The 26,814-nt window shown below is 42.8% G+C and overlaps 1 protein-coding gene across 4 annotated transcripts in view; it reads left to right on the top strand.

Moving 5' to 3' along the window:
- Positions 1-26,814, top strand: part of PFKFB1 (6-phosphofructo-2-kinase/fructose-2,6-biphosphatase 1) — a 75,234-nt gene that overhangs the window by 46,006 nt on the left and 2,414 nt on the right. For 3 of the 4 annotated variants that reach the window (XM_081221338.1, XM_081221337.1, XM_081221336.1), the window contains exons 2-11: positions 1,215-1,340; positions 5,195-5,303; positions 6,141-6,207; positions 7,556-7,630; positions 8,073-8,129; positions 10,042-10,163; positions 13,070-13,277; positions 16,028-16,174; positions 19,667-19,771; positions 24,351-24,480. In XM_081221338.1, coding sequence (XP_081077464.1) covers positions 1,247-1,340; positions 5,195-5,303; positions 6,141-6,207; positions 7,556-7,630; positions 8,073-8,129; positions 10,042-10,163; positions 13,070-13,277; positions 16,028-16,174; positions 19,667-19,771; positions 24,351-24,480 — 1,114 coding nt within the window. In that variant the 5' untranslated portion in view covers positions 1,215-1,246. The remainder of the gene's footprint in view (positions 1-1,214; positions 1,341-5,194; positions 5,304-6,140; positions 6,208-7,555; positions 7,631-8,072; positions 8,130-10,041; positions 10,164-13,069; positions 13,278-16,027; positions 16,175-19,666; positions 19,772-24,350; positions 24,481-26,814) is intronic. The other variant, XM_081221335.1, reaches the window with a different exon arrangement.

The raw sequence follows: 26,814 nt of genomic DNA, 5'->3' as shown, positions 1-26,814 counted from the left end.
GCTATCTTATCTGATCTTGCATGTTGTCTAACTTTTCCAATATAGAAAAGTATTTAACATATTAATCACAGCTATTTTAAATTGCCTGTCGGAAATTCCAACATGTGTCATAACTGAGTCTTGTCCTGATGATTTTTTTGTCTCTTCAGACTATGTTTTTTTCTTTCCTTGATTCTTCCCTTTGTGCTGCTCTCTGGAGGCAACTTACTTCTTGCATTCTTTAAAAATAAAGTCTGCTATTATTTTACTTGATTTATTTTAGGCCTGTAGTGGAGAATAGGGGACTAGGGACATACTATGTTATTTTGATTAAGTCTCAGTCTTAGGCAGGCTTATCTTGAGTCATAGAGGTGTGACTTTCCCAAATGTTCCTGCCCCTCCTCTAAATATAACTGTGAGCCTAGCACATATTCCTATCCCTCCTGGGTTAGAGCAGTTTTTCAAATTTTCTCCTTCACCTGTGGTGAGTTCCACCTGTGCCCTCAATTCCTATTGCCATCCTTCTGCAGAGCAAGGCTTGTTTTCCTTAGGGGAGATAGAGTAGATTGGTCTGGGCAGAGTTTTAGTGGTGTTGCATATTCCTCTCGGCTAGCTGCAGTGAATTTCCACCAGTGCGCTCAGACTACAGTTTTATTGCTGTTCCCTGTGAAGGTTAAGGCCTTTGTTCAGCAGTGTATAAAGACAGAATGCTTTGGGCACAATTTCAGCAATGAATGCTGTTCTGTTTCCCTCCCCAAACCAGAACTACAGGATATCTTTCTCCGGATTCTTCTCATTCTTCCCTGCCAGCACCTGGTGGAGTTCCTAGGGGGAAAGTCTGCAAGAGGATTCAAAACCACCTATGTCTGCAGCCCCCAGGGGTTTCACATTCTCACACTAACACACAACCAACTTTTAGCAATTCATTAACAAATTTTAGCTGTTATCTTCTTATGACTTTACATATTATTCAGTAGTATCTGCAAAAGATAAGCAAGTACCTGGGCCCTGTTGCTCCCTGTAGATGCCTGTGTCTACAGATTATGGGTTAGCTTTTTGCACTGCAATCTCAGATTCCTCATGAATTCAAGAGAGGACAATTTGCAATTTTCCAGTTTCTGTTTTCCTTGTTATAATGGTGGGCGAGATGCTCATTCCAATTCTACATCTCTGAGTTGATACCAGAATATCATGTGAACCTGGGGATAAGATTTGAGGCTCTGTTTGTCTTCCAGCATCCATACCCCAGTTTACAAATTCCCCCACGATGGTGATAATGGTGGGTTTACCAGCTCGAGGAAAGACCTACATCTCCACGAAGCTCACACGATATCTCAACTGGATAGGAACACCAACTAAAGGTATGTCCCTGAAACCCTTTGTTCTACAGCCCTCTATAGGCCAATGATGGAAAATACAGTAAGGTAGCTGACCTCACAAGGGCAAAACCACGAGTAAAGGAATGTCTCAAACTATTATTACCAGTATTAGGACTAATACTATTACTGCTGCTGCTGCTGCTCTACTACAACAGCAACAACAACAACTACTACTACTACTACTACTACTACTACTACTACTACAACTACTACTACTACTATACCACCACCACCACCACCACCACCACCACCACTAACCTCATAAATTTTTACAGTTTCTTAAGTACATATTCTGTGCCCAATCCCGTGATAGGTGCTAAGCATAAGAATATTAGAAAGGTTAAATATCTGTTTTCAAGGACCTCTATTTTTGTAAGACCTCAAAAAAAACGCTATGAGTAACATACTACTTTTATCACCTTTATTATTACTTCTACACCAAAAATACGATTCTTATTAGCATTACCATTTCTTCACAACCTTAAGGTTTTCTTTAAATTTTAGGGGTGTGAGGAGTCAAGCACTTCAAAGCCCCAGCCTGGAGTCCCCCACAAGGTCTTCAGTAAAGCAGGGAACTTTAGCTCACCTCTCCTGTCCAGAAGGCATCTGCTCTCTCCAAGCAACTCCTTAGGTCTGAGCCTGTCTGTTCCCCCTCCCCAGCCGGAAGTGATCCTCCCTCTTTCCGCCTCCACAGGGGTCGCCTTCCCTGCCTGTCAGCCTCCTCCCTCACTCCCTACTTCCAGCTTTCCTTTCTCCCCAATATGAACTCTTTTCTGCTTACTACCTCTTATTCAAAAATCATTCTTTTCTATGCTCCATTTGATTTCTCTATCCCCCACCCTGTATCCCCATTCCTATTTGATTCCTCCATTCCCCCTAGGAAGACTGTGTTTCTCTGGGCTCCCAAACCAATGCTTCCTACAGACCCCTCTATGCCAACCTTAGTCACATAGTGTGTTGTTGTAGTGTGTTGTGTGTCTGGGTCTCTCGCCCCAGGAGCTGCTCTGGGATAGGGGACTAGATCATATTAATTTCTATTCCTTAAGTAGGACCAAATTAAGACATTTAGAGTCTCTAAACGCTAAAAGTTAGGGTGCCCCCTACATCATATGTAATTCAGAATAAAATCAGTAAATGTAAGAAAGTCTACCAAAAATTTTTATTTATCCCCCAATGACTATTGATGCTTTTGACGTATATCAACTTAGCTAAAAATTTTTACTGGGACTGTGTTCCTCCTTTACTGGTACACTGGGACACAAGTGCTTCGCCTCTCCCTCTTGTGGAATGGAGCACTGCTCCCCAGTGTGGAAAACACTTCTTCTTGGGCATTCACTTGCTCACTCAGTCAGTAATTATTTGTTGAGCACACAGTTGTGCCAAGGCCCTTGTTGGATGTTGGATCCCTGCCCTCAAAGAACTCACATCTATTTTTTTTAAGTTTATTGGAGTATAATTGCTTTACAATGTTGTGTTAGTTTCTGCTGTATAACAAAGTGAATCAGCTATACGTATACATATATCCCCATATCCCCTCCCTCTTGCGTCTCCTTCCCATCCTCCCTATCCCACCCCTCTAGGTGGTTACAAACCACCGAGCTGATCTTGCTATTCAGCTGCTTCCCACTAGCTATCTATTGTATATTTGGTAGTGTATATATGTCCATGCCACTCTCTCACTTCATCCCAGCTTACCCTTACCCCTTCCCGTGTCCTCAAGTCCATTCTCTACGTCTGCCTCTTTATTCCTGTCCTGCCCCTAGGTTCTTCAGAACCTTTTTTCTTTGTTTTTTAGATTCCATATATATGTGTTTGCAAACGATATTTGTTTTTCTCTTTCTGACTTACTTCACTCTGTATGACAGACTCTATTCTTAAGTTCTAAAACACCCATGGAGGAAGAACTAGCATTATCACCATTCCACAGTTGATGAAATTAATGCCCAAGAGGTGATGTGTCTTGTCTAAAGGCACATGGTCACTAAGTAATGGAACCAGAATATGAACCCACCTCTGGTTGATTCCAAAGCCTGACACTCACTGTGGCAGGTCTGATACTTGGTGCTACTGATGGGAAGAAGAAAGAACCCACATTGGCCCTGTGCTCTCCTCCACGCTCTTCCTCTTATTTCCCTTGACCATACCAACACCCTATCTCTCTGCCCCCTTCCCTCCCTCTCTGCAAGTATTCTCCTCCCCTTCTCCCATTTCTTCTTTCTCTTCATGTACTTTCTCTTTCTCTAATTCACTGGTGAAGAGTTGCCCAGTGGTTTTCCACGTGCCAAAACCCATACTATGCACTGGAGATGCAAAACTGGATGAGATTCACAACCTGTCCTTGAAGATTTCTCCATCTGGCTGGGATGCATAAGAATACAACATGTTACTGAAGAATCCCAGAGCAGGGTACTGAGGGGCCTCACAGAGGAAATCACCTACTGGAAGGCAGTGAAAGCTTCCAGATAGGGTGTATTTGAGCTGGGTGTGTCCCGTGGGAGGAGTAGAACATTGGCAGAAGAGAAGGGAAGAAGGAGGAGTTCCTGTAGGACTGCAGGCTCTGAGGAGCCTCTGCTGAGCATAGGGGCACATGGGACAGTGGCAGATGGGTCTCTGCTCTAATGCACCTGCTTCCCACCTGCTCCACTTGCACAGAGGCCCTCAGAGTCATGTTTCAAAGGCAAAGCTGACCATATCTATAGCCACCAAGGGTTCCCTTGGCCTGCAGGTTTAAATCCAAGCTTCTTAGCCTATCATTCAAGGCCCTTCACAGTCAGCCCCTGACAGCCTCACAAGCCTCAGTCACAGTGGATGACTCATGTTCTGCCTCCTGCCAATGCTATACCTTTGCTCAAACTCTTCCTCTACCTGGAATGTCTTTGTTCCCCTCTCCCACACCCTATGCCTGCCAATAAAAGTCCTGCCTTCCTATAAAGACTGGTACAAATGCTGCTTTATCCAAGAAACCATCTGAGATCACCCCAAGCTTAGTTAGTCTTTCTTTCCTCATTGCTCTTTTGCATGGCTCTGTCAGAGCACTTAACAGACTGGGTGAGAGCTCTCTGTTTGCTGGTTTACTGTTTACTCTCTTTCCTACATACTAGATTGTGAGCTCCTTGGGGCCCCATCATGCAGATCTAGTTCATCTCTGACACCCCAGGACTCATGTCCTGATTCAGAAAGTAGGCATGAGAAACTCTTTATTGGATAAATGAAGAAAATATTACATTACCTCTTTGCCTATTGTCCCCTCTTTCCCCCTTCCCTTCCCTCCTCTCTGATTTTTCACCATTACAAACGAGAAAGTGTGGCCTAAAGAAGGCAATAAATCTAGACTCTCTGTCTTGATACAGAAAATGTAATAACTTTGGACTAGGTTTCAGGAAGCCCAGTCTAGTTATGTCCCAAGCTGACTCAATGTTTGACCCCTGATGACTGATTTTACTCCCTGGGTCCCAATTTCTTTATCTTTCCAGTGCAGTAATGTACAGAGCACAGTAATAATATATAGTAATACTATGGGCATTAAAATCTTTGGAGTTTATGATAAAATGGAATAGTGGAAAGATCACCAGCTTTGGAACCAAACAGTCCTTGGTTTGAATCCCAGCTCTCCACTTATTAACTATGAGAGTTACTCCCTTGATTTCCTCATTTATAAATGGGAATGATGATTCCTACTTTTCAGGGTTGTTGTAAGGAGTAAATGAGCTGGTAGCCATAATTTGAAGCTTTGTAAACATATTATATAGCTACCAACTATACCTTCTTTTACCTCTGAGCTACCTCCCAGAAAGGACATTATTTTGCCACTGGGATCTTCCCAACCTCTTCACCAGGGCTCCTGCTTTCAGTGTTTAATTTAGGCCAGTATCGACGAGAGGCAGTGAGCTACAAGAACTACGAATTCTTTCTCCCAGACAACATGGAGGCCCTACTTATCAGGAAGTGAGTACCTAATATTTTAAAGACCTGTGCTGCCCCCTGGCTGAGGGAGGCCTTTGTTCAAATGATGGTGGAGTAAGGCAGAGCAACTTGGGTTAGCAAAGAGTCCACCTAGAGTCTCAAAGGGTGGTTAGGACAGCCCTTCTAATATCTTAACTGAAGCTTATTTCTGGTCATATCCATCCCCTGCTTAAGAACTTTTAACAGTTTCCTACTTCTGACAAGAGAGAGTGGAAACTTAGCCTAGAATTTAAAATAAAAGTCTCAGTAGCTTGGCCCACTCCAGTCTCATCCATTCAACCTCAAGTTGTCTCTCCTCTACAAGACTCTGAGCACTTCCAGAACAGAGCCTGGGTCTCATTTATTGATCCATATCCTCTTAATAGAACTCAGTAAAGAGTAATCACTAAATAGATTTTTGTCAAAAGCATAAATACATTTCCACATTACTACCTGTGCTTGCCCTGTTACATATGCCAGGAATGCCTTCTCCTTCACAGACCATATATTCAGGCTCTTCTTGGGTTCAAGAACCAATTCAGCTTGAGCGCTATTAGTTTAAGGTTTGGAGCCCTTAATATTATGGCTCTGTCATTAGTCAACTTTTCCTGGGTATGTTACTTTATACCTGCACCTAAGATGTCTACACAGAGCCATTTTCAACGGTGTGATCTCTCTGTGCTTGTACCTAGAATATAGGAGACCCTTTGTAGATATTCAACAGATGAATAATTTAATGTAGGACATCTGAGAGATAGTGCAAAATATAATGCAGAAAAATAGAGAGGAGCCCATTTTGGGTATAATGGTTGTTTCTGTTTCTTTCTTTATCTTTTTCAGGCAATGTGCCCTAGCAGCCCTGAAAGATGTCCATAACTATCTCAGCTGTGGGGAAGGTCATGTTGCGGTAAAGAAACTTGCATTTTTTCTTAGGTTTCTGCTGGGCTGGAGAAGAGCTAATATATATTGAGCAGTTACTATGTTCTAAACATTATTCTAAGCACTTTGCACATATTTATTTAATTTCCATGCCCCCCCATGAGATAGGTATTGTTATTATACTCCATTTTATAACCCAGAAGAATGTCATGCAGAGAGATTAAATAATTAAATATTTTACCAAGGTGGCAGGCCAGAACTGGAATACAGGTTGTATAGCTCCAGAATCTACACTCCTTTTTTCTTTCTTTAAAAAAAAATCTATCTATCTATCTATCTATCTATATCTATATCTATATCTATATCTATATCTATATCTATCTATATATATACTGGCTGTGTCAGGTCTTAGTTGCGGCACATGGGATCTTCATTGAGGCATGCAGGATCTTTTGTTGCACCACGCAGGATCTTTCATTGTGGTGCATGGGCTATTCACTGTGGTGCACAGGCTTCTCTCTCATTGTGGCATGTGGGTTTTCTCTTCTCTAGTTGTGGCGCACAGGCTCCAGGGTGCATGGGCTCTGTAGTTGTGGCACACGGATTCCAGAGAGTGTGGGCTCTGTAGTTTGTGGCATGCAGTATCTCTAGTTGAGGCACGTGAGCTCAGTAGTTGTTACACATGGGCTTAGTTTCCCCGCAGCATGTGGGATCTTAGTTCCTTGACCAGGGATCGAATCTGCATCCCCTGTATTGGAAGGCTGATTCTTTACCACTGGACCACCAGGGAAGTCCCCAGAATCTACCTTCTTAACCAGTATACACTACCACTCCATCCCCAAGAATTCAGCAGGGCTACACTAGAATTTGACTGCAATACAAACATTTTTAAGTTCTAGAGATTTAGCTAAACATTTAATCAATTTAATCTCATAGAACTTTGGGATTTGCAAATTCTAAAAGGGCTTCAAAGAGCTCCAAAGTGATAGGGAAGGAAGAAGCTTCACCTAGGAGTTGAGAGAATCAGTTCCAACTCTGCTTTGTCAGAGTTTGTGACAGTTTGTCTCTCTGTGACGTTGGTTAAGGCAAACCCTTCCTCTAAGCCTCAGCTACTTTACCTGTAAAATAACCCTAATAAAACCCCACCATTTTCCTCTTGCTTTATTATGTCTACAGAGTCTGCTACATTTCTGGGCAGGCAGTGAGGGCTCAAAGAGTGCTTGAGAAATTGATATAAGCCATTTCCAAATCCTTCAAAACCCTGTTCAAGTTTTATCCCCTTCTGGAAGCCCTCCACTTAGCACAGGGATTGTCAAAGAGTAGGCATTCTATCAGAGCCAGATTCAGAGCAAACCAATCTCATCGTGTGCCTCTAGGTTTTTGATGCCACCAACACTACCAGAGAACGACGGTCACTGATTCTGCAGTTTGCTAAAGAACATGGTTACAAGGTAGAGTAACTCTCCAACTCTTATCTAGAGCCTACTCATTTAACAAACACCAAAGAAAGGCAACCCAGGGGAGGCAGAGTTGCCAAATCAGCTACCATAGGGTCAGAATTTTAATTTAGTTGTAGGGCTTTTCAGGTCACAGTTAGAAACAGCAGAACAGAACAGAACAGGAAAGAATAGGTGCCACATTCGGCAATGGAAGATAATTGCTGACAAGCTGACACTGTGGGGGTGGGTATGAGGAAGGAGGAGAGAGAACTACTACAATTCAGGGCCAATCTGCCTCATAAAACTCAGAATCCTGAAAGCACCACTGTATGAAATTATGTTGTCAGAGATACCTCTAAAGATGACTCAGAGCCATTGAGAAGGGGTCAAGCTATGTTTGACTCCTACCAAACATAATTCCTTGCTGGAAATCTTTCTTCTGTTTCTTTTATAGGTCTTTTTCATCGAGTCCATTTGTAATGACCCTGACGTCATTGCAGAAAACATCAGGGTAAGGAGCACCAGTCACCTTTTCTTCTTATTTTGTCTCAGACTTAGATCATACCTAGAAATACCTCTGTGCAGTTAAAGGAGGTATCTTCCCTGAGCTTCTCCTCCCACTTCCTATAGGAAGTATTCCCTGACCATCCTGGCATACAATGATTCTGTGAAATTCCTTTAAGTAGTGGAGAGGAAACTAAGGTTCCAAGAGAAGTAAGTTGTCAAGGGTTCATACAGCCAGGAAGAGGTAGAACTGAGACTGGACCTCAAGCCTGGATGTCTGCCTTGAAAGCTCTTTTTTTCTGCCCCACAATTCATATCAGCGCTATCACTGCTCTTTTCTACAGTTTCTAGGCATGTGGTCTAGATTTAGATCACTCACTACAATTTATTGTTCCCTATTTCATTAAATTACTGTATCTTGGGGACAGAGGAGACCTTAAAGCTCACCTCCTTCAACACTTCATCAGAAACTTTAAATCTTAGCTAATTGTTTGTGTAGATTTTCTCTTTGTACCTCCAGTGTGGAAGCTCATTGCCTTCATTAAGTGCAGTCCAATCAATCTGAATCCACCTCCCTGTAATTTCCACTCAGTGGTCCTAATTTTGCCTCTTGAGGCATAGAATATGTCCAAGTCCTCTCTTTCCTTTTCATCCATCCACCTATCTATCCATTTGTTGATTAAACACAAATTGAATACATACACCTGGGCTGAACCTTTCTGGGTACTAGAGACAGAAATACATAGGGGAGAGCCTGGCCCTTGAGCTCACAGTCTAGTGAGGGAGACGGACAATTTTATAGACATAATTCTGTGAGATCAGTGGTGAGATGAAGAAACAAATGAGGCTGTGGCAGCACAGTGTTGAGGACCTAACCTTGCATGGGAAGGCTTCTCAATGAAGGTAATAGCTGACCTTCATCTTGAAGAATGCATAGGAATTTGGCAAGTAAAGAATGGAAAATAGGGGGATAGCACATACTAAGTATGGCATCTATGGAGAACTAGGAATAGCTTAGGTTGTCTAAAGCAAAGTATGTGGAGGTCTAGAGGAGCAATGGGAGAGGAGGATGAAGAAATCATTTGGGGCCCAGTCATAACACGCCATGAGTCACCTGCTAAAATATTTCATACTTTGCCCTAAAAGATGTGAGGAAATGGTGAAGGGTTTCAAGCAGAGGAATTCCATATTCAGATGTGCATGTTAGAGATATCCTTCTGGCTGCTAGTATGGGAAAGTAACTAGACTATAGACAGTGTAACCAGTCACAAAGCTAGAGTGAGCATCCAGGAAAGAGAGAATGGAGGCCAGCTGGAGAGATATTTAGAAGATACAGTGGGGAAGATTTGGTACCTTCTAAAAGGTGGGGGATGATAGAAAGAGACACATCTAGGATGACTCCCAGATTCATTTTATGCTCAGGTGACTTGAGTAGATGATAGTGACATTCAATGAGATGGGGAATGTGGGTGGAGAAGGTAGATATATTAAGGGATTAGGAGTTGCCAGCCCCTCAGAAATCTAAAGCCAATATATGCCATGTTATCCCAGTAAACACTCAATACATGTAAGCCATTATGACCCCTGGCCAAGATCTCCTGTTCCTTTTCTTCAACCATTTCTCACACCACAATTTCCAGGCCACTTATAAATGTTTCTCTTAAACAGTGTGTGAACTGAATATAATGTAACAGACCTTGTTTGAGCACACAGGGATAAGGAATGAGGAGTTAACACAGTTCAGATTCTCTTCAACTGACTGATATTTTTAAACTTGGGCAAGACCCTTTCTCCAAGTCTCAACTTCCTCATCTTTATGATGAGGAATGTTGTACTCAGTAATCTCTAAGGGCTCTTCTCAAGGGCACTGTCAGAGTCTCTGTCTCCCATGGTTCTTCCATCTTTCTCCCTTTGTCCAGCAAGTGAAACTTGGCAGCCCTGATTACAAAGACTGTGACCGTGAAAAGGTTCTGGAAGACTTTCTAAAGAGAATCGAGTGCTATGAGGTCAACTACCAACCCTTGGATGATGAACTAGACAGGTAAGAACCCAGAACCCCAAAGTAAAGGTCAGGATCCTTAGCCCAGTTTTGATGTCCTGTAGGACCTGGAGGAATGCCTTCCTTCTCTGGGCCTCAACTTTATTTGTAACATCAGGAAACTGTACTTGATTTGTCTTCAAGGGCCCTCCCAGCTCTAATTATCCATGAGGTGGTGATTCCTTGATGTGTAAGGTATTCATAAGGGGCTTGAAGTAGTGTTTTCCTGAACAATATGGACATATTAGGACCCTGATCTCAGGGGGGAAATATGTCTCTCTCCTGTGGTTGTTGCTATTATGTTTTCAAAAGTATTCTTCACACATGGATGATATTTCAGCTTCCAAACATGTTCACCATTTTTGTTTCATTGAATCCCCTCGGCATCCCTGTTAAGGAGGCTGAAATAGGTCTTATGATCATAAATTTTCAAGAAGAGGAGATTGCATCTTAGAGAGCTGAAACCACTTGCTCAAGCTTCCACCACAAGTCAGGAGGTAGAGCTAGGATTCTAACCACATATTCTGTCTCTTAATCATGTCTGTTTTCACAACACGCATGTACCTTCAATCAATAAGTATTTGGATTCTTTGGGCTATGGTGTACATCGGGGCTGTAAATAAGGGCAAGAGAGGTAGGTTCTATCCTCCGGTAGCTTCCATAGTGCTTTGACATATGGGAAGATACATTAAAAATATGAAACTTTCATTCACAATACCAACTAAAGATTGGAGAGGTGTTAGCTGGCAGTACAGGGAAAATGTGAGTTTTAGATGTAGGGTATACCCAGAACCTCACTTTCTTTCAAAATTGATTGTGATGAGAAGATACTCTGGTCACTCAGACCCTTTGGGCCCCAAGTAAGAAGTATAAGGAAGCTTCTAACAGTCATCACCACCCAAAGAAGTTTAAAGAGCATCCTTCCAACTTTGTCCAACCAAAGTCCCCAGGGGTGAGCATTGTTACTGCCTCACTTCTTAGATGGGGAAACAGACCCAGGGCAGGGCAAGGGCTTACCTGAGGCCACACAATGAGTGAGTAGAAGAATATATACTCAAATTCTTGTCTTCAAACTTCCATCATAGTTATCCTCCTCCCACATCCCTATATCATAAAAAGTGTCACATGAGGCTTAGACACTCAGGACAAGGGGCAGGACCTTGTGTACAATTGTGAATATTGTTCACTGTGCCAGGTCACAGGTGCACTTGCTTTTCTCACCAAGACGTGTACTGGAGTAGGGGAAACTTTTTCAAATTTCCACAAAGGCACTGTATGGGTAGTAGCATATGGTGGAAGAAGTTTGAAGGAGGGGAGCTAAAATGAAAGAACAGCATTGAGAAAGCCCCTAGCCTTTGGCCTAGACTGCTGCAGGTACTTGGTGTTTGATGAATCAGTTTGGGTCTGAAGGCAACTGATTCTGAAAGTTGGCTTTATCTAATCGTTTTTCCATCAACAGTCATTTACAATCCATGCATCAAGGCCTACCCCTAAGCTGTACTCTAGGAACCCAAAGAGGGAAGGGCTATCTATCTCTGTTCTGATAGAATGCCCACTTGGTTGAGGAAGACAATGAGTATGCAGTTGACCAGAATTGTGGGGATGGTAAAGCAAGTGTGGTGGGGGAACACAGAAGAGGGGACCCAGTCCAACTTGGAGGAAAAGTTCTGGAAGAACATGTTTACCCAGTAGGTGGACTAGACATGCGTTTAGGGCACCAGCAAGGTAGAGTCCACCAAAAATAAGAAAATAAAATCTTGAAAACTTTTAATAGATTGTATTTCAAAAACAGCATCAAGGTAGTCAAAACAGAAAAAAATATAACCAGAACTCAGTAGAACTTTTTCATGTTATAATATAGCTTATAATTTTTATTTTAAATTACACATGATGGGGGTAAGCATTAGCTACTATAATACTTTTGATATGAAGTACCTTTAAATGACTTCACATGATCCTGGGCTCAAAGAAAACTTTCTAAAGAGAGTGAATGTACTGGTTCTTTAAGGATGGATGCATAGGAGCTCAGCTTTGGAAATCAGGCAATTAACATATTTGCAAGGAAAGAGAACAGTACCTTGCAATGGCCTAGTTAAATCTGAATAAAAGTAGAGGAGTACAGAGAATATTTCAGCAAAAGCATTAAGGCTAGAATGAAACAGAGAAGTTATGAGCATGGACATGGAACACTGAGGTGAGGCAAAGCAGGACCAGTGTATGAATGCACCTAGAATGTCAGACTAAGCTACGGAATTTGGAAGTTCTCCTAGAGCCACTCAGGACCTAGTACCAGGAACAAGGCAACAAGGCTACATCAGATATTTTCTACTTAGGTTCTGAGAGTCATAGATGAGATGGTTGGAGAGTTTGACATTAGGCAAATCAATTCCTCTCTCTGTGTTTCAGTTTCCTCACTTATCAGAGATAATAATCTCTGCTTCCTAGGATGGTTATGAGGACTTATGCACTTTGAAGCCCCCACCCCTGCCAGATGCATACACACACACAAAATGGTCAGCAAATGCAAGTGGCCTGTGAGATGTTGGAGACAGTCAGGGACACAGAGGATTACTGTTTCTCTCTGAGTATGTCAGCAGTGTGAACCACAAAAGAGAGAACCCTAGATGCCTGAAGTGTGAGGAGTGAAAGTAAAAAGACAGTCTGGCTCAAACTGAGATTGAGGAAAGGAGAGAAAAGGAGATGGTAGCAGGCAGTGAGCTCCTCAGAGTGGCCAGGAACCAAGTCTCTAGAACAGGCACCCAGAACAGGGCAAAGTAGAGGAAAGGTAGGTGAGAGCTGGGTTATAGAGGAGGCTTGAAGGCAGGGTGTGTGGTTGGGGCTTTCTCTTGGGATCAGCCTCTCCACCATCAGCCCCTGAGCTGCCCTTGCTCCTGCTTGGGTTGGCCCAGCCACCTGTCCTACATCAAGATCTTCGACGTGGGCACACGCTACATGGTGAACCGAGTGCAGGACCATATCCAGAGCCGCACAGTCTACTATCTCATGAACATCCACGTCACACCCCGCTCCATCTACCTATGCCGGCACGGTGAGAGTGAACTCAACCTCAGAGGCCGCATCGGAGGTGACTCTGGCCTCTCAGCTGGGGGCAAGCAGGTAGGGATGGCCCCATGCACTCAGAGGTGTTGGCTGAGCTGGTCCAGGTGGGCTGCGGGTTGGTGGGGTGGCTGCTGCCTGGGTCCTGAGGATGGGGGGACTCAGTGGCAGGATAAAAGCAGGTTCTGGTCACTCTTGCTCTTCCACCCCATCAGCCACTCAGTTTTGACCCATTGAATGGCTCCCAAGTGCCAACAGCATCTGCAAGTCCGATGGCTTGGTCCTGGTGCTCCAGCCCTTCCTAGATCTGGCTGCTCCTCCAGCCCCATTACAATAAGCACCCTCTCTCCTGCCTGACTGGTCCCCTCATCTTTCTCACAACTCTGTGCTTTTGCTTGTGCAGTTTCCCCACCGAGGCTGTCCTCCTCTGTCCCCTCTGTCAGCTGGTGACCGTCATTTGCACAGATACCTGCCTTAAAGTGTCCCACCTTTGAATCCGTCTTCTCCTCCATTACTCAGGGCTGATGCTACTCCCCCAAACCCCCACTACAGGTCATCACAGGGTCAGCACTTGTCCCCCACCAGTTACCACTTCTTTTCTGCCCTCCCTCCTCCACCCCTTCCAGGACCCATCTCCTGCTCCATGAGCTGGTCCAGGAAGCCCTCCCTTGTCCTTTCCTGCCCTCCTAGGCAGGTCACCTGGGCTCCATCCCCCCCACTTCTGGCCCATCTCTGACCCTCACGGTGGGAGTCTCTTTGTAGCTGAGAATAGTGAGCTGCACATTATGGGTGTTGGCCAATTATAGAGACACATTTTCCTATGTTTGGCCCTGTTCCTGGGCTTGTTAACACAGTTATTGTTCTTGCTGGGAGGATGGTTTGGGGTGGAAAAAGTGAGAAATGAGGTGCAGGAGGGAGGGAGTGTCCTCTTTTATTGGACACCTCTGCACATTCACTGCACCATCTGCTTCCACATGTGTGGCCTCATTTAATCTTCACAACAGCTCTGTGCAGTGGCCATTACCGTCACTGATTTATGGATGAGGAGGCTGAGGCCCACACAGGAACAGAGAGTGGCCCTTGGTCACACAGCCAGTAAAGGACAGAGCCAGGACTAAAAACCAGGCCTTCATGCTTGCTCCTCAGCCTCCCCCACTGCAGAGCTGGCAGTGTCACAGGCAAGGCATCGCACCGGAAGGCCTGGTCCTCCTGGATCATTTTCTCTTACTTTCAGACTGGTAGCCTCCCCTCGAGGTAGACTGTGACCTCTGACTCTCGCCTCTCTCGCAGAGTCAGAGACCACTGGAGGAGCCACCTTAGCCCGAGGCACCACCTACAGCCAGGGGTCTCTTGGTTAGGGCTGTCCGTGGCTTTGCCTGCACAATTTAGCATCCAGTTTGGACACGTGGCCATCTCCACCCAACATGCCTCCTTGAACAAAAGTGTGCACATGTACATGCACATGCTTGGCCCCAACCTTCATGGTAAAGGGCACAGTGCACCATGCATTGTTTACAAAGCAGCTTCCCATCAACTGTCACCCACCACCAATCACAGTAGCTATCACTTACTATGTGCCAGGGAATGCTCTGGGTGCTCCCTGTCCACTATCCAATGTGACACTCACAGAGACCAGGCTGAGTGAGCTAATGCTGTTTGCATTTTATAGGCAGGAGATATGAGGCCAGAGATGGCCAGGGACACGTCCGAGGCCACACGGGCATAACCCCCATCGCCTGTCTCCCAGTCAGGACTCCTTCCACCAGAGCACACTGACTGCTGACTCATAATCCATAATTAGAATGCGTGTACACAATGCCTATATTTGTACATAAAAATGTGTGCCTGTAACTGTACATTTGCGCAGATGTTCCTCACACACCATCTGTGATGAATAACACGCCTATATGCAGAAGAAAAGTGAACCACTTGCTCATCTGGGCTCCCACAAACCTAAGTGGTTCCTTTTGGTGCTGTCACTGTTTCCCTCACTGGACTGGCCATGTCTTAATAACAGGGCACCCCAGTACCCAGCACATGGCCACACACACTCAGTAAATGTTTGAATGCCCTTAGAACCTGGGTACCAGGTCCCCTGCTCAAACAATGAGAATTCACAGCGTCAAAGAGAAAGGTACCCACATCCCACCCCCATACACTTCCAGACCACACTCAGAGTACCCAGGACACTAGAATTTCCTGCCCAGAGTCTGCTTCCATTACCTACATGGGCATATCCCAGAGTCTGTTCACCTGAGAAAAGGCCACGTCACAGAAGTGTTCACCCCTAGGCAAAGGGGTGGCAAAGGGGTTACTGTTTGTGTGTCATGGAGATTGGTGGAAATATGGTGTGGACAGAACTTGTTCCTGTGACTGGATTATCCATAAACGTGTACTCAAGGCACCTAGGGGTGCAGGATGGAGCAGAAATGGGAAAAGGAGGCAAGTAGACTATGAGTGGAGTGCTTCCATTTGTACTTTTGGCCCAGGCTCCCCAAATGTTAGAGGTGGGCTGTTTGAATGAATGAACAATCAAGTAGGAGGTTCTGTGAGCAAACATCAGTGAACGCACACACACACATATGCACATATACAGACATAAATACACATATTCTTCTCTATTCCCTTGGTCCTTAGTCACATGGGCAAGAGTATGACTTTTTATAAATTGGGAATATTTAAACTCTACTTTTGCTTGTTCATCGTCACTCCATTATTTGTGGCAGATCTGAAATTCTTCTCATGGTCACCCTGTCTTCTTTCATCTCTCTCTCTCCCCTGCTCTCCTCCTTTGCTCCCCTACTCCCCAGTATGCCTATGCCCTGGCCAACTTCATTCAGTCCCAGGGCCTCAGCTCCCTGAAGGTGTGGACCAGCCACATGAAGAGGACTATCCAGACAGCTGAAGCCCTGGGTGTTCCCTATGAGCAGTGGAAGGCCCTGAATGAGATTGATGCGGTGAGATGGAGGGGGATGGATTTCCCGGTGGATGGTGAGGCTTGACTCTAGGCTTATCCCCTGGATTGCCTCTACTCTGGCTCATATGGGGAACCTAATTAATTCAACAAACATTTCTTGCGCTAAACACTGTCTGTGTCTTGGGGATCCAGTGAAGGCCAGAACAGACAAGGTATTTATTCTCATGGAGCCCAAAGGCAGACCGTGAATAAGACATTGCATTGCATGTGACAAAAGTTTGTGAGAGGGGAAGTGCAAGGGACTATAGAGTCTCAGAAGGTGAAGGTACTCTTGACAAGACAGTGGTGGAAGATTTAGAAGGAAAGCTTCCTAGAGGAAGCTGGAGATGAGACAAGAAGCAGGCAAAATGGACTGGGGTGAGGGGATAATTTTAATTCGAGAAATAGGGAACAGTTCATGTGAAAGCCCAGAGGTGAGAAGAGAGCATGGCATGTTTAGGTAACTGAGGAAAAATAGCAGAGAGTCTGGGACAGTGAGTGTGAGGTCTGGAGAGAAGGGAGATGAGGTTGGAAAGGAAGACAGCTTATAGGGCTTTATAGTCCATGTTGAGGGATTTGGATGCTGCCCTAAAAATGGGAAGCCATTGATGTGGTCTAAGTCAAGGAGGAGTAGCCTGAATGTGATTCACATTTCCTTAAAAATAGACCATTCTGGTCATGTGTGGAGACTAGGTGAGCAGAAGGCCAGAATGAGAATGCATACCAGTATGGAGATGGCTGCATGAGTCTAGGCAAGAGGTGAGGGTGTGATGGCCCATATGTATATTGGAGATGAAATGAAGAAGAAAATTTTGGTAAATATTTCATCTGACCCTCATGACATGGCAGTCTCTCTTTAGAGTCAGGTTTTTCCATGAGCTTTTTGAGAAGGTGTTTCCTCTCCATTGTCTCACCTGCACCATAGGTACACTGACAACAGGTTAGACACTAAAGTAAAAGCTTCACCACAGATGTAGATAACTTGTATGTAGGTAGGTTAACCTGATTGCCTGCTAGATAAATACAGAGAAGTATGTTTGTGTATACATAATACATATATGCTTAACTGTAGATGTACAGAGACACACATATTTAGAAAGGGGATATACAGAATTGTTATACATATCACATATATTTGTTATAAAATACATGCAAGCAACAGTTCATCATAATTGTTCAGTTATTGTTTGTTTCTGGCCCACATGTGGTGTAAACATTTATTGGATACCTACTCCATTTCAGGCTCTGGAGTACTGCTGGAGACAGAGATTTGTTCCTGTCTTCAGTGGGTTTTCAGAAATAAACCAGGGTAGACAGAGGAATGCAAAATAATGTGTGTGATACAGGCTCTGATGGGTTAGAATGTGGGCACACAGATGTTGGGGCAAGGCATCTGGCCCAGCCATGATCTGCCTAGAGGAAGTGATACCTAGCTAAAGCCTAAGGGGTGAGTAACAGTGAGCCAGAGAGAGAGGATCAGGAATAGTATGTCATGCAGAGAAAGCAGAATAAGCAAAGAGGGAATTGTGTGTGTGTGTGTGTGTGTGTGTGTGTGTGTGTGTTTGTAGAGCTACTAAGGTCATAGCAGTGCAGATGGAAAGGGAAGAAAAAGGAATAGATCTGAGAGAAATTTAAGAGGAAGAATCTCAGGAATTAGCTATGAGGGGATGGGTAAGGAAGAAGGAAGAATTTAGAATGATGTCTAATTTTCTGGTTTCTTTTCCATTCAGTGATATATTAATAATTAGATATATTAATCTAATAACATTAGATTAAATTAATCTATTTAAATTACTATATAATCTAAATAATATTAATTAATATAATAATATATTCCATTGATTGAGTTTTTAAAATGTGCCTTGTACATTCTGTACTAGTCTCTTTTACATATATTATCTCTAATATTCAAACTACTGTTATGAGGTAGTTATAATTATCCTTATTTTGCAGATGAGGAAAATAAAATTCAGAGAAGTTAAGCAATTTTCCTTGTCAGTAAAGTCAGTAGCCACTTCCACAGGCAACAGGCTCCCAGCATGCCTCAGAATAGAAAGTCAAAGACAATTTGGAAAGACCTTGTGTATATACAGGGTGCACTTTCTCCTATGGACAGTGTCAGTTGCAGGTTTGCCACTGCCTGTCTTCTTGTAGGCTGGGGCAGGGTTGAACCTAAACCCTAAGGGAAGCTTGGTTGACAGCTCAAAAGACAAAAACCAGAGCACATTGCTCCCCTACAGGCAGGTCTACTTGGAATCTACACAACCAGAAGGAAATCTTATAAACCCAACATCACTTCCCACCTCTACCAGCAGCCACCTCACTTCTGTGGATTTCTCAGTGGGAACTCATTATCTGAGCCCTTGATTCCTTCTTTGGGTGTGGAGATTGTATCTCCCCAAGGACCACTCTGAAACTGTTAGGAATTTACTAATTCTTGCCTTCTGAGAAGTCTGTGGATACCTGTTTCTTTATCTGCCAGAGGTCCTGGAGCAGAGGTGTGGGCAGGAGGGATGGGAAATGCTATAACACAAGAAAACACTGCTGTGGATGTGCGTACACACATGCGCCTGCCTACACAGTCACAGACATCCACCATAGGTATGTTTACACTCACAGACATGCACTTCACAGACACATGGACCCAATAGTCAAACACAAGTTCCCTCTTAGATGCATCTACCAATCATATTTGCACCATTCATGCACACACATACATACTTACAGACAGACACACCTAGAGATACATATCACACTCACCATAGACACACATGCAGTCTTTGCATATATCTACATCACATAGACACATAGAGGCATACCGGGGACATATAAACAGTACAGACACATAACCTCAATCATATTACCACAGATTAACGCAGACCTCAGACATAGGTACACAGATACTGACACATATAATCAGGGACATACACACTCACAGATACACATACCACAGACACACTGAGACCCACATGGAGGGACAGACCACAGAGACACCCATGCAGGCACATTCTTAGATGATCAGACAGTCTGCATACACACACACTCACACCAATACACTATACATCTGCTGAGACAAATACACAACCAACAGCATAGGACCTTAAACATACCACAAATACACACCATAAGCATGATGCACACACACAGATAAACACAGTCACAAATCCCCACAAATTTATAAAAATACACACTCATATATACAATGCACACCTATAAACCTATTGGGACAACCATAGAGAAACACCAGATACCCACCATACACTCAGCCTGAACACACCTATACACATGCACTCATTCTCACATCCACACAGCTATACACCTTGTGCATACATACACACATACATTCAGACAACAGACGCAGACCTAGAGCTGTGTTCACAGAAACCCAGGTGCTTGTGTGCTAACGTTCCACAATCATTGGCTTCAGAACTATGGTAGAGGCTGTGGGGATTCCAACTTGTGAATACTTTTGTCCCCAAATAATTTTTCTCAGGGTGTCTGTGAGGAGATGACCTACGAAGAAATTCAAGAACACTACCCTGAAGAATTTGCACTACGAGACCAAGATAAATATCGCTACCGCTATCCCAAGGGAGAGGTAAGGTTTGGAGGGGTGGCCAGACTCTTAGAACTCCTCCCCAGTATCTCTATTCCAACTACCAGGATTCCATATTTTCCTAGACAGCTTTAAAAACAGGGTAAAGCAAATTTTGCAGCATCTTCCATCCCACAAGGCACATGATTATCTGGCCCTTGGCTGTCTCATTCTTAGCTATAGACAACTGATTCCTCTTTTTTTAAAAGCTACACATTTGCCTGATTATTTTCCTGTCTTCTTTCAGGAGGGCTCACTTTGTCCTAGACTTTGTCTTTGATACCCTTACACTAAAGGTATTTGAAATAGTTCAATATACTCTAATTTCCTGACATCTTATTGCCAAGTTGCCTAAAGCTCCAGCCTCTCTGGACTGTGGGTTGGAGTCCCAAGGGACAATGGCTAATGGTTTATCCAACTTCTTTGCCACCACATGAACCAGACTATCAGTTCCCTATTCCCATGTGAGGTAAATCCTCGTTGTTTTCAACCCAGTCTCCATTTAGCCAGTTCCACATGTTAGAATATTTATTAGTCATACTCCATTTCTGATACAGATTCCAGGGAACAATTATCAGAAAGCAAGATATCAGAGAAGAAGAAACAATAGATATCCTGTGTTACAAAGCGCTTTCACATTTGTATTTTCATCCTCAAAAATGACATTATGAAGTCAGTCCGACTTTATATATGTTGAGGCTATGTTGTTAGAGGCATACAAATTTAAAGCAATTATAGACCGCCTGGAGGGGTGGGATGGGGAGGGTGGGAGGGAGGGAGATGCATGAGGGAAGGGATGTGGGAACAGATGTATATGTATGACTGATTCACTTTGTTATAAAGCAGAAACTAATAAAAAAATAATAATAATAAAAAATAAAGCAATTATAGCTCCTTAGTGAATTGTATATTTTATTATTACATAGTGAGCAAGCCTCTTTCCCCCTAATAATGCTTTCTGCCTAAAAGTGTATTTTATATGATATTAATATAGCTATATAAGATTTCTTCTGGTCAGTATTTGCCTAGTTCATCTTTAGTCATTTACTTTCAACTTCTCTGTGTATTTTTGTTTTGTTTCTTATAGACAGCATATAGTTGACATTTATTGGTTTTAATAAAAACTGAAAATGTATGTCTTTTGAATGGTAAATTTGGTACACTTACTTTTATTGTAATTACTGATTTATTTGCATTTCTTTCTATTATCTTATTTTGAGTTCTCTAGGCTTAGTTTATCTTTTCTCTTTTCCTCCCTTCTTTAGAATTGATAGAGTTTTTACATCTATATTTGACTTATACAATCTCTTTCCATTCTTTTAGAGTTACTCTTAACATTTTAATATGTGTGATTGACAAAATCTAAAAATCAATGTCTCCACCCACCCCCTAAAACAATATAAAAATGTTACAACTCTGGTCACTCCCTCTCTTAACTTACATGTTAATTGTTGTTTTGTATTTTACTTCAAACTTGTGTCTTATCCCTCAAATGACTTATTATTGTTATTAATAAATTTATTATTGTAAGCACAACTTACTAAGTAGATGTTGATTGAATTAATGCTTACTGAAGCACTTCAATTTACAACAATCTATCAGAATATATCACTATTTTTTCCTATAATACCAACATATTATATTTTTTAAGTTAAATCAATATTACCAGAGTAGAATTATTATAAATGCTAGACAAAATAGAGCTACTTCCAAACAATTAATAAACTTTGTACCCACATAGATGGATTTTTTCTTTTTTGAAAATTTTATTGGATTATATTTGATTTACAATGCTGTGTTACTTTCAGGTGTACAGCAAAGTGATTCAGTTATATATATACATATATTCATTCTTTTTCAGATTCTTTTCTCATAAAGGTTATCACATAATATTCAGTAGAGTTCCCTGTGCTATACAGTTGGCCCTTGTTGGTTATCTATCTTATATATAGTAGTGTGTGTCTGTTAATCCCAAGCTCTTGATTTATCCCCCCCCCCTCAGTTTTCCCCTTTGGTAACCATAAGTTTGTTTTTTGATATCTATAAGTCTGTTTCTGTTTTGTAAATAAGTTAATTTGTATCATTTTTTTAAAAAATAAGATTCCACATATGTATGATATCATATGATATTTGTCTTTCTCTAACTACTTCACTTAATATGATAAGTGAAGTGAAGCATCCATGTTGCTGCAAATGACATTATTTCATTCTTTTGTATGGCTGAGTAATAGTTCATCATTCATATATATATATATATATATATATATGTACCACATCTTCTTTATCCATTCATCTGTTGATGGACATTTACCTTGCTTCCATGTCTTGGCTATTATAAATCGTGCTACAGTGAACATTAGGTGCATATATCTTTTTGAATTATGGTTTTCTCTGGATATATGCCTACGAGTGGGATTGCTAGATCATATGATAGTTCTATTTTTAGTTTTTAAGGAACCTCCATACTGTTCTCCTAGATGGATTTTATATAGTTGAAAAGGGGTAAAATCACTTATCCAATTAAAATAAAATTCTTATTCGCTAAAAAATAATATTGTATACAGTCAGTCTTTATTTAGATTTAACCACATATTTACCAATTCCGTTGATCATTCTTTCTCCTTACAGCTCAAGTTTTCCTTCTGAGTTCAATGTCTATCTTCCTTTAGAAGTTTCTTTAGGAGGATCTGTTGGTAGTAGACTCACCTTTCTTTTTGTCTAAAAATGTCTTTGGTGGGGGGTGGTCCTTAATACTAGATGGTATTTTAGTAAGGTATAAAACTCTAGGATGACAGTTTTCTCTCAGCACTTTGGAGATATTATCCTCACTGTCTTCTGGCTTCTAACATGGTTAAGAAGTCTCCTGCAAGTCTAATTGTCATTTCTTTTCTCTCTGACTGCTTTTAGGGTCCTTGAGTCTCTATTGCTTTTAAGTTCCACTCTGATATGTCTACATATTAATTTCTTTTCATTTATCTTGCTTGGGGTTAATTGGACTTCCTGAATCTGAGGACTAGGATTCTTCATCGATTCTAGAAAATTCCCAGACATTATATCTTTAACTATTCCTCCCTCATATTTTCTCTATTATCTCCTTGAAATGCAATTAGATGTGTGTTAGTCCTGTCTCTATCCTTTATGTCTCCTAACTTCTTATTTTCAATCTCTTTGCTACATTCTGAGTAATTTCTTCAGCTCTATATTCCAGAACAGTATTTCTTGATTTGTATCTAATCTGCTGTTTACTCTATCCATTGAGTTTTCCATTTTAATGACTATATCTTTCATTTATAGAAATTCTACTTAGTTCTTTTTCAAATCTAGATCATATATTCAATAGCATCTTATTTCTTCCTTACATTTTTGATTCAATCTTTTATTTCTTTCAAAATCTCAAGCATATTCACTTTATATTGTGGATCCTTTATCTTAAGTTGTTAGGGTTCTTGTTGTTTCTGCTTATTTTTACTCATGATAGCTTATTTTCCTTGCATGTTATGTGAGCTTCAGTTTGATGAAAATTTTTCTGTGGGAATCCCATGCAGTCTGAGTTGAGAGAATCCAGAGAGAATTTCCATTTGCTTCTTCCAGACACTCTTGGGAGCTAACAACTTAAAATCACTTTTTATTAAATTCTCAGCTTAGCATTTTCTAAAACACATAGGTAGTATAATTCTGAACCACAAATCCACCTGAGGATAGGCTTGTGGTTATACATTCTTACAGGAGGCTTTTCCAATTTTTTTCCACCAAGATTCAGGCAGAGACAGATATATTTTCTTACTGGTTCCCTTTGCCTGTGGATATATTTTTTAGTTTATAGTTTTGCTGAGGATGTAGTCCTTTGAAGGTCTCAGATTTTTGTGAGTCTCAGTCCCAAATCTCCACCTCGTACACAGCTAAGGCCTTGTCTCGTGTTTCTATAAGGTTTTAAAAGCTCAAGGCTTGGGCTTCCCTGGTGGCGCAGTGGTTGAGAGTCCGCCTGCCGATGCAGGGGACACGGGTTCGTGCCCCTATCCCGGAAGATCCCACATGCCGCGCAGCGGCTGGGCCCGCGAGCCATGGCCGTGGAGCCTGTGTGTCCGGAGCCTGTGCTCCGCAACGGGAGAGGCCACAGCAGTGAGAGGCCCGCGTACAGCAAAAAAAAAAAAAAAAAAAAAAAAAAAAAGCTCAAGGCTCTTGGATACTGTGATTGGCAAATGCCCTCATGGGAGTTGTGGCTTCTATATCAATTTATCACTCTTTTTTCCAGCTTTTCTTCATTTTGGAACCATATATTCATAATGTTTCCTTCATTTTCTTCAAAGATCAGCAGTGCGGACATTTATTTTATCCAGATTTTCTAGGGAATTTTAGTGGAAATTTTATTATTGTTATTTACTCCACTATATTGGTTGCCCCATTTAATAGATGAGAAACTAAGGCCCTAAGAAGAAAGTGAGTTGCCTGAGGTCATACTGCTGGACCAACAACTGAACTGGCACCACAGCCAAGTTTTCCTGATTCCTAGTGTAGAGCTCTTCTCCTCTGGGCAAATGTGCCTCATCTTCTCTTCTTACCCAAGTGTTTCTCTCCCTTTCAGTCCTATGAGGATCTGGTCCAGCGTCTGGAGCCAGTTATAATGGAGCTAGAACGGCAGGAAAATGTATTGGTGATCTGCCACCAGGCTGTCATGCGGTGCCTCCTGGCCTACTTCCTGGACAAGAGCTCAGGTACCACTGTTCTCTCTGATCCTGGCATGGGAGCTGCATGTGAGCTGAGACCCTGACACCAGAAATTAGTGGTTTATATCTTAATAGTTAAGAGCACAGGATCTAGAACGAGGGTGCATATGTTCAAGTTCTTGCTCTGTCACATAATACTTTTGGCAAATTACTTTAACCTCTCTGTTCTCAGTTTCCTTATCTGTAAAATGGGGAGAATAATGATGAAGTTTAAATAAATGAACATATTTAACATAAAGAGCTTAGAACAGCTCATGACACAAAGTATGGGCCATATAAGTGTTAGCTGCTATTATTAATATCAGTGTTATTCTGAGATAACATTTTCAAAGCCAACCTTAACAGTCTGCCTCAGCCTGAAAAAGCTGAGCCAGTATTTGTCTCAGGCATGCTGTTCTCAGGTGGAATGGGACCTCTTGTGACCTCTTGATTTTGATTATAGGTTTCTGTCTTTGCTATAGAGATGATTTTCCCAAGATATTGATGTTTTCATTTAAAATTTTTAAATGATTATTTCTTTTTATAAAAAAACATCTAGACATTTTAATTTACAGAGTATCTACACTGACTACAAATACTGAAATGCAAACTGAGGCAGCTGGCCTGGCAAGGGACTGTTGTGTCACATTCAGGTGGGAAAGTCCATTTCTGACATGGATGCTGAAGCATTGACATCTCCAGGATACTGGAGGGAGAGAGTGTGAGGACAATACAAAGTCATATTTGAAGTGTACAATATCCTGCAGACTTGGATCTTTTCTATGACGCTGGCTTCCAAACAAAGGGCACTTGTAATATGGAGTCATCTAGAATTGGAACCCTTGAGACTTGAAAACTTGACATTGGACAAGTAATTTCCTCTGCTTGGTCCTCAATCTCTTCAATGGAAAAAAGATGACAGGGTTTGGGGTGGTGCTGCTAGATTTCTGATACTGTCCACATCTCTACTGCTCAGTACTATTTTTGAGACTGTGAGGCCTGCCTTGTAACCCCAACTGTGCAGAAGAGGAAATAGAAGCTCTGAGGGATGAAGGAATTGCCCAAGATCACAGGGCTCAGTGAGGCAGGGAGAGGTACCAATCTCAGGTGCATTCCAGAGACACCTCACTTCAGACACATGTGAGGTGCATGAGGTGCATGCATCTCCTGTTTGCACACTGCTTTACCCACTTACTACCCACTTTCATGCACAGGCCATGCCAGCTTCTCACAGCTGTCCTAAGAGCTGGGCCAGGCAGGACTGGGCACATGCTCTTGCCCCTATCACTCAGGTGAGGAAACTGAGACCCAGAGAGATGGTGTGACTGAGAACTCAGACCCATAAGACCTCAGAGCTGGGTCCAATCCTGTGCTATGAGAGATAGGAACTTTGGGGACCAGAAAGAGAAAAGACAGGGCTGAGGTCACTTGTCCAGGCAGTGGCAGAGCTGGGTCAGAGACCTCAGGCAAGTCGCTTCCCTTCTCTGAATCTATTTTGTCATGTGTGAAGTGAGGAACAGTAACTCGCGCAGAGTATCAGTGAGGATGGTTTGAGATAGTGCACCAAAAGCACTGGGCCCAGCACCTGAAGATGATGGTGACAAAGGCAAGGAGGAAGAGCAGACTGGTTGCCCAGGGAATTGCCAAATCTTATGTTTCAGGAGGCTGAGTGGGCAGTGGCGGGCCTTAAAATCCTAGGGTGAACCTCAGGGACAGGGAGGCCATGAGGGGTGGGGTTCTGGCTCAATGAAGGGAGATGGGGAGCTGTATAAGTGGCCTGGGTGGTCAGGAGGTTGGGTGTCTGCAGAGAAGAGTGAGGTGGGGGTGTCACCCCACAACACTGTGAGTCCCTCGAAGGCAGTGGCAGCAGACTGCAGTGGGCAGAGCACACATTTGGCCTCAAAGCGTCCTGGGCTCGAGTCCCAGCACCGCCACTTCCTGGCTGTGGGACATAGGGCAAGTGTCTTCCCTCTCAGAGCCTCAGTGTCCTCATCCATGGAATGGGCCTGATCATCACCTCCTATCAGGGCTGTCTGGTGAATGTCATCAAGGCCATATGAGTAATTGCATGTGAATATTCAGAACAACTTTATACATAATCCTCAGTAACTGGAAACAAGTGAATTGGTGAATGCTTGTCCATCAACAAGTGTCCCAGGAGTCAGAGGGCACAGGCCTGGGCTGGGGAGAATGCTGCGGGAGCTGCCAAGGTGCATGTACACCTCAGCCAAGGCCCTGGCGCATAGTAGGGCCTCAGAAAACACTTGCTGAGACCTGTTGTGGGCCTTTGTGGTGGGGGAGCCCATGGAAGGGCTGAGGTTGCGGCTGGGAGGGAGGCCTGCC

This window comes from Mesoplodon bidens, assembly GCF_964165515.1.
Source record: "Mesoplodon bidens genome assembly, chromosome: X".
Classification (NCBI taxonomy): domain Eukaryota; kingdom Metazoa; phylum Chordata; class Mammalia; order Artiodactyla; family Ziphiidae; genus Mesoplodon; species Mesoplodon bidens.
This window is presented reverse-complemented; position numbering and strand designations above follow the sequence as displayed.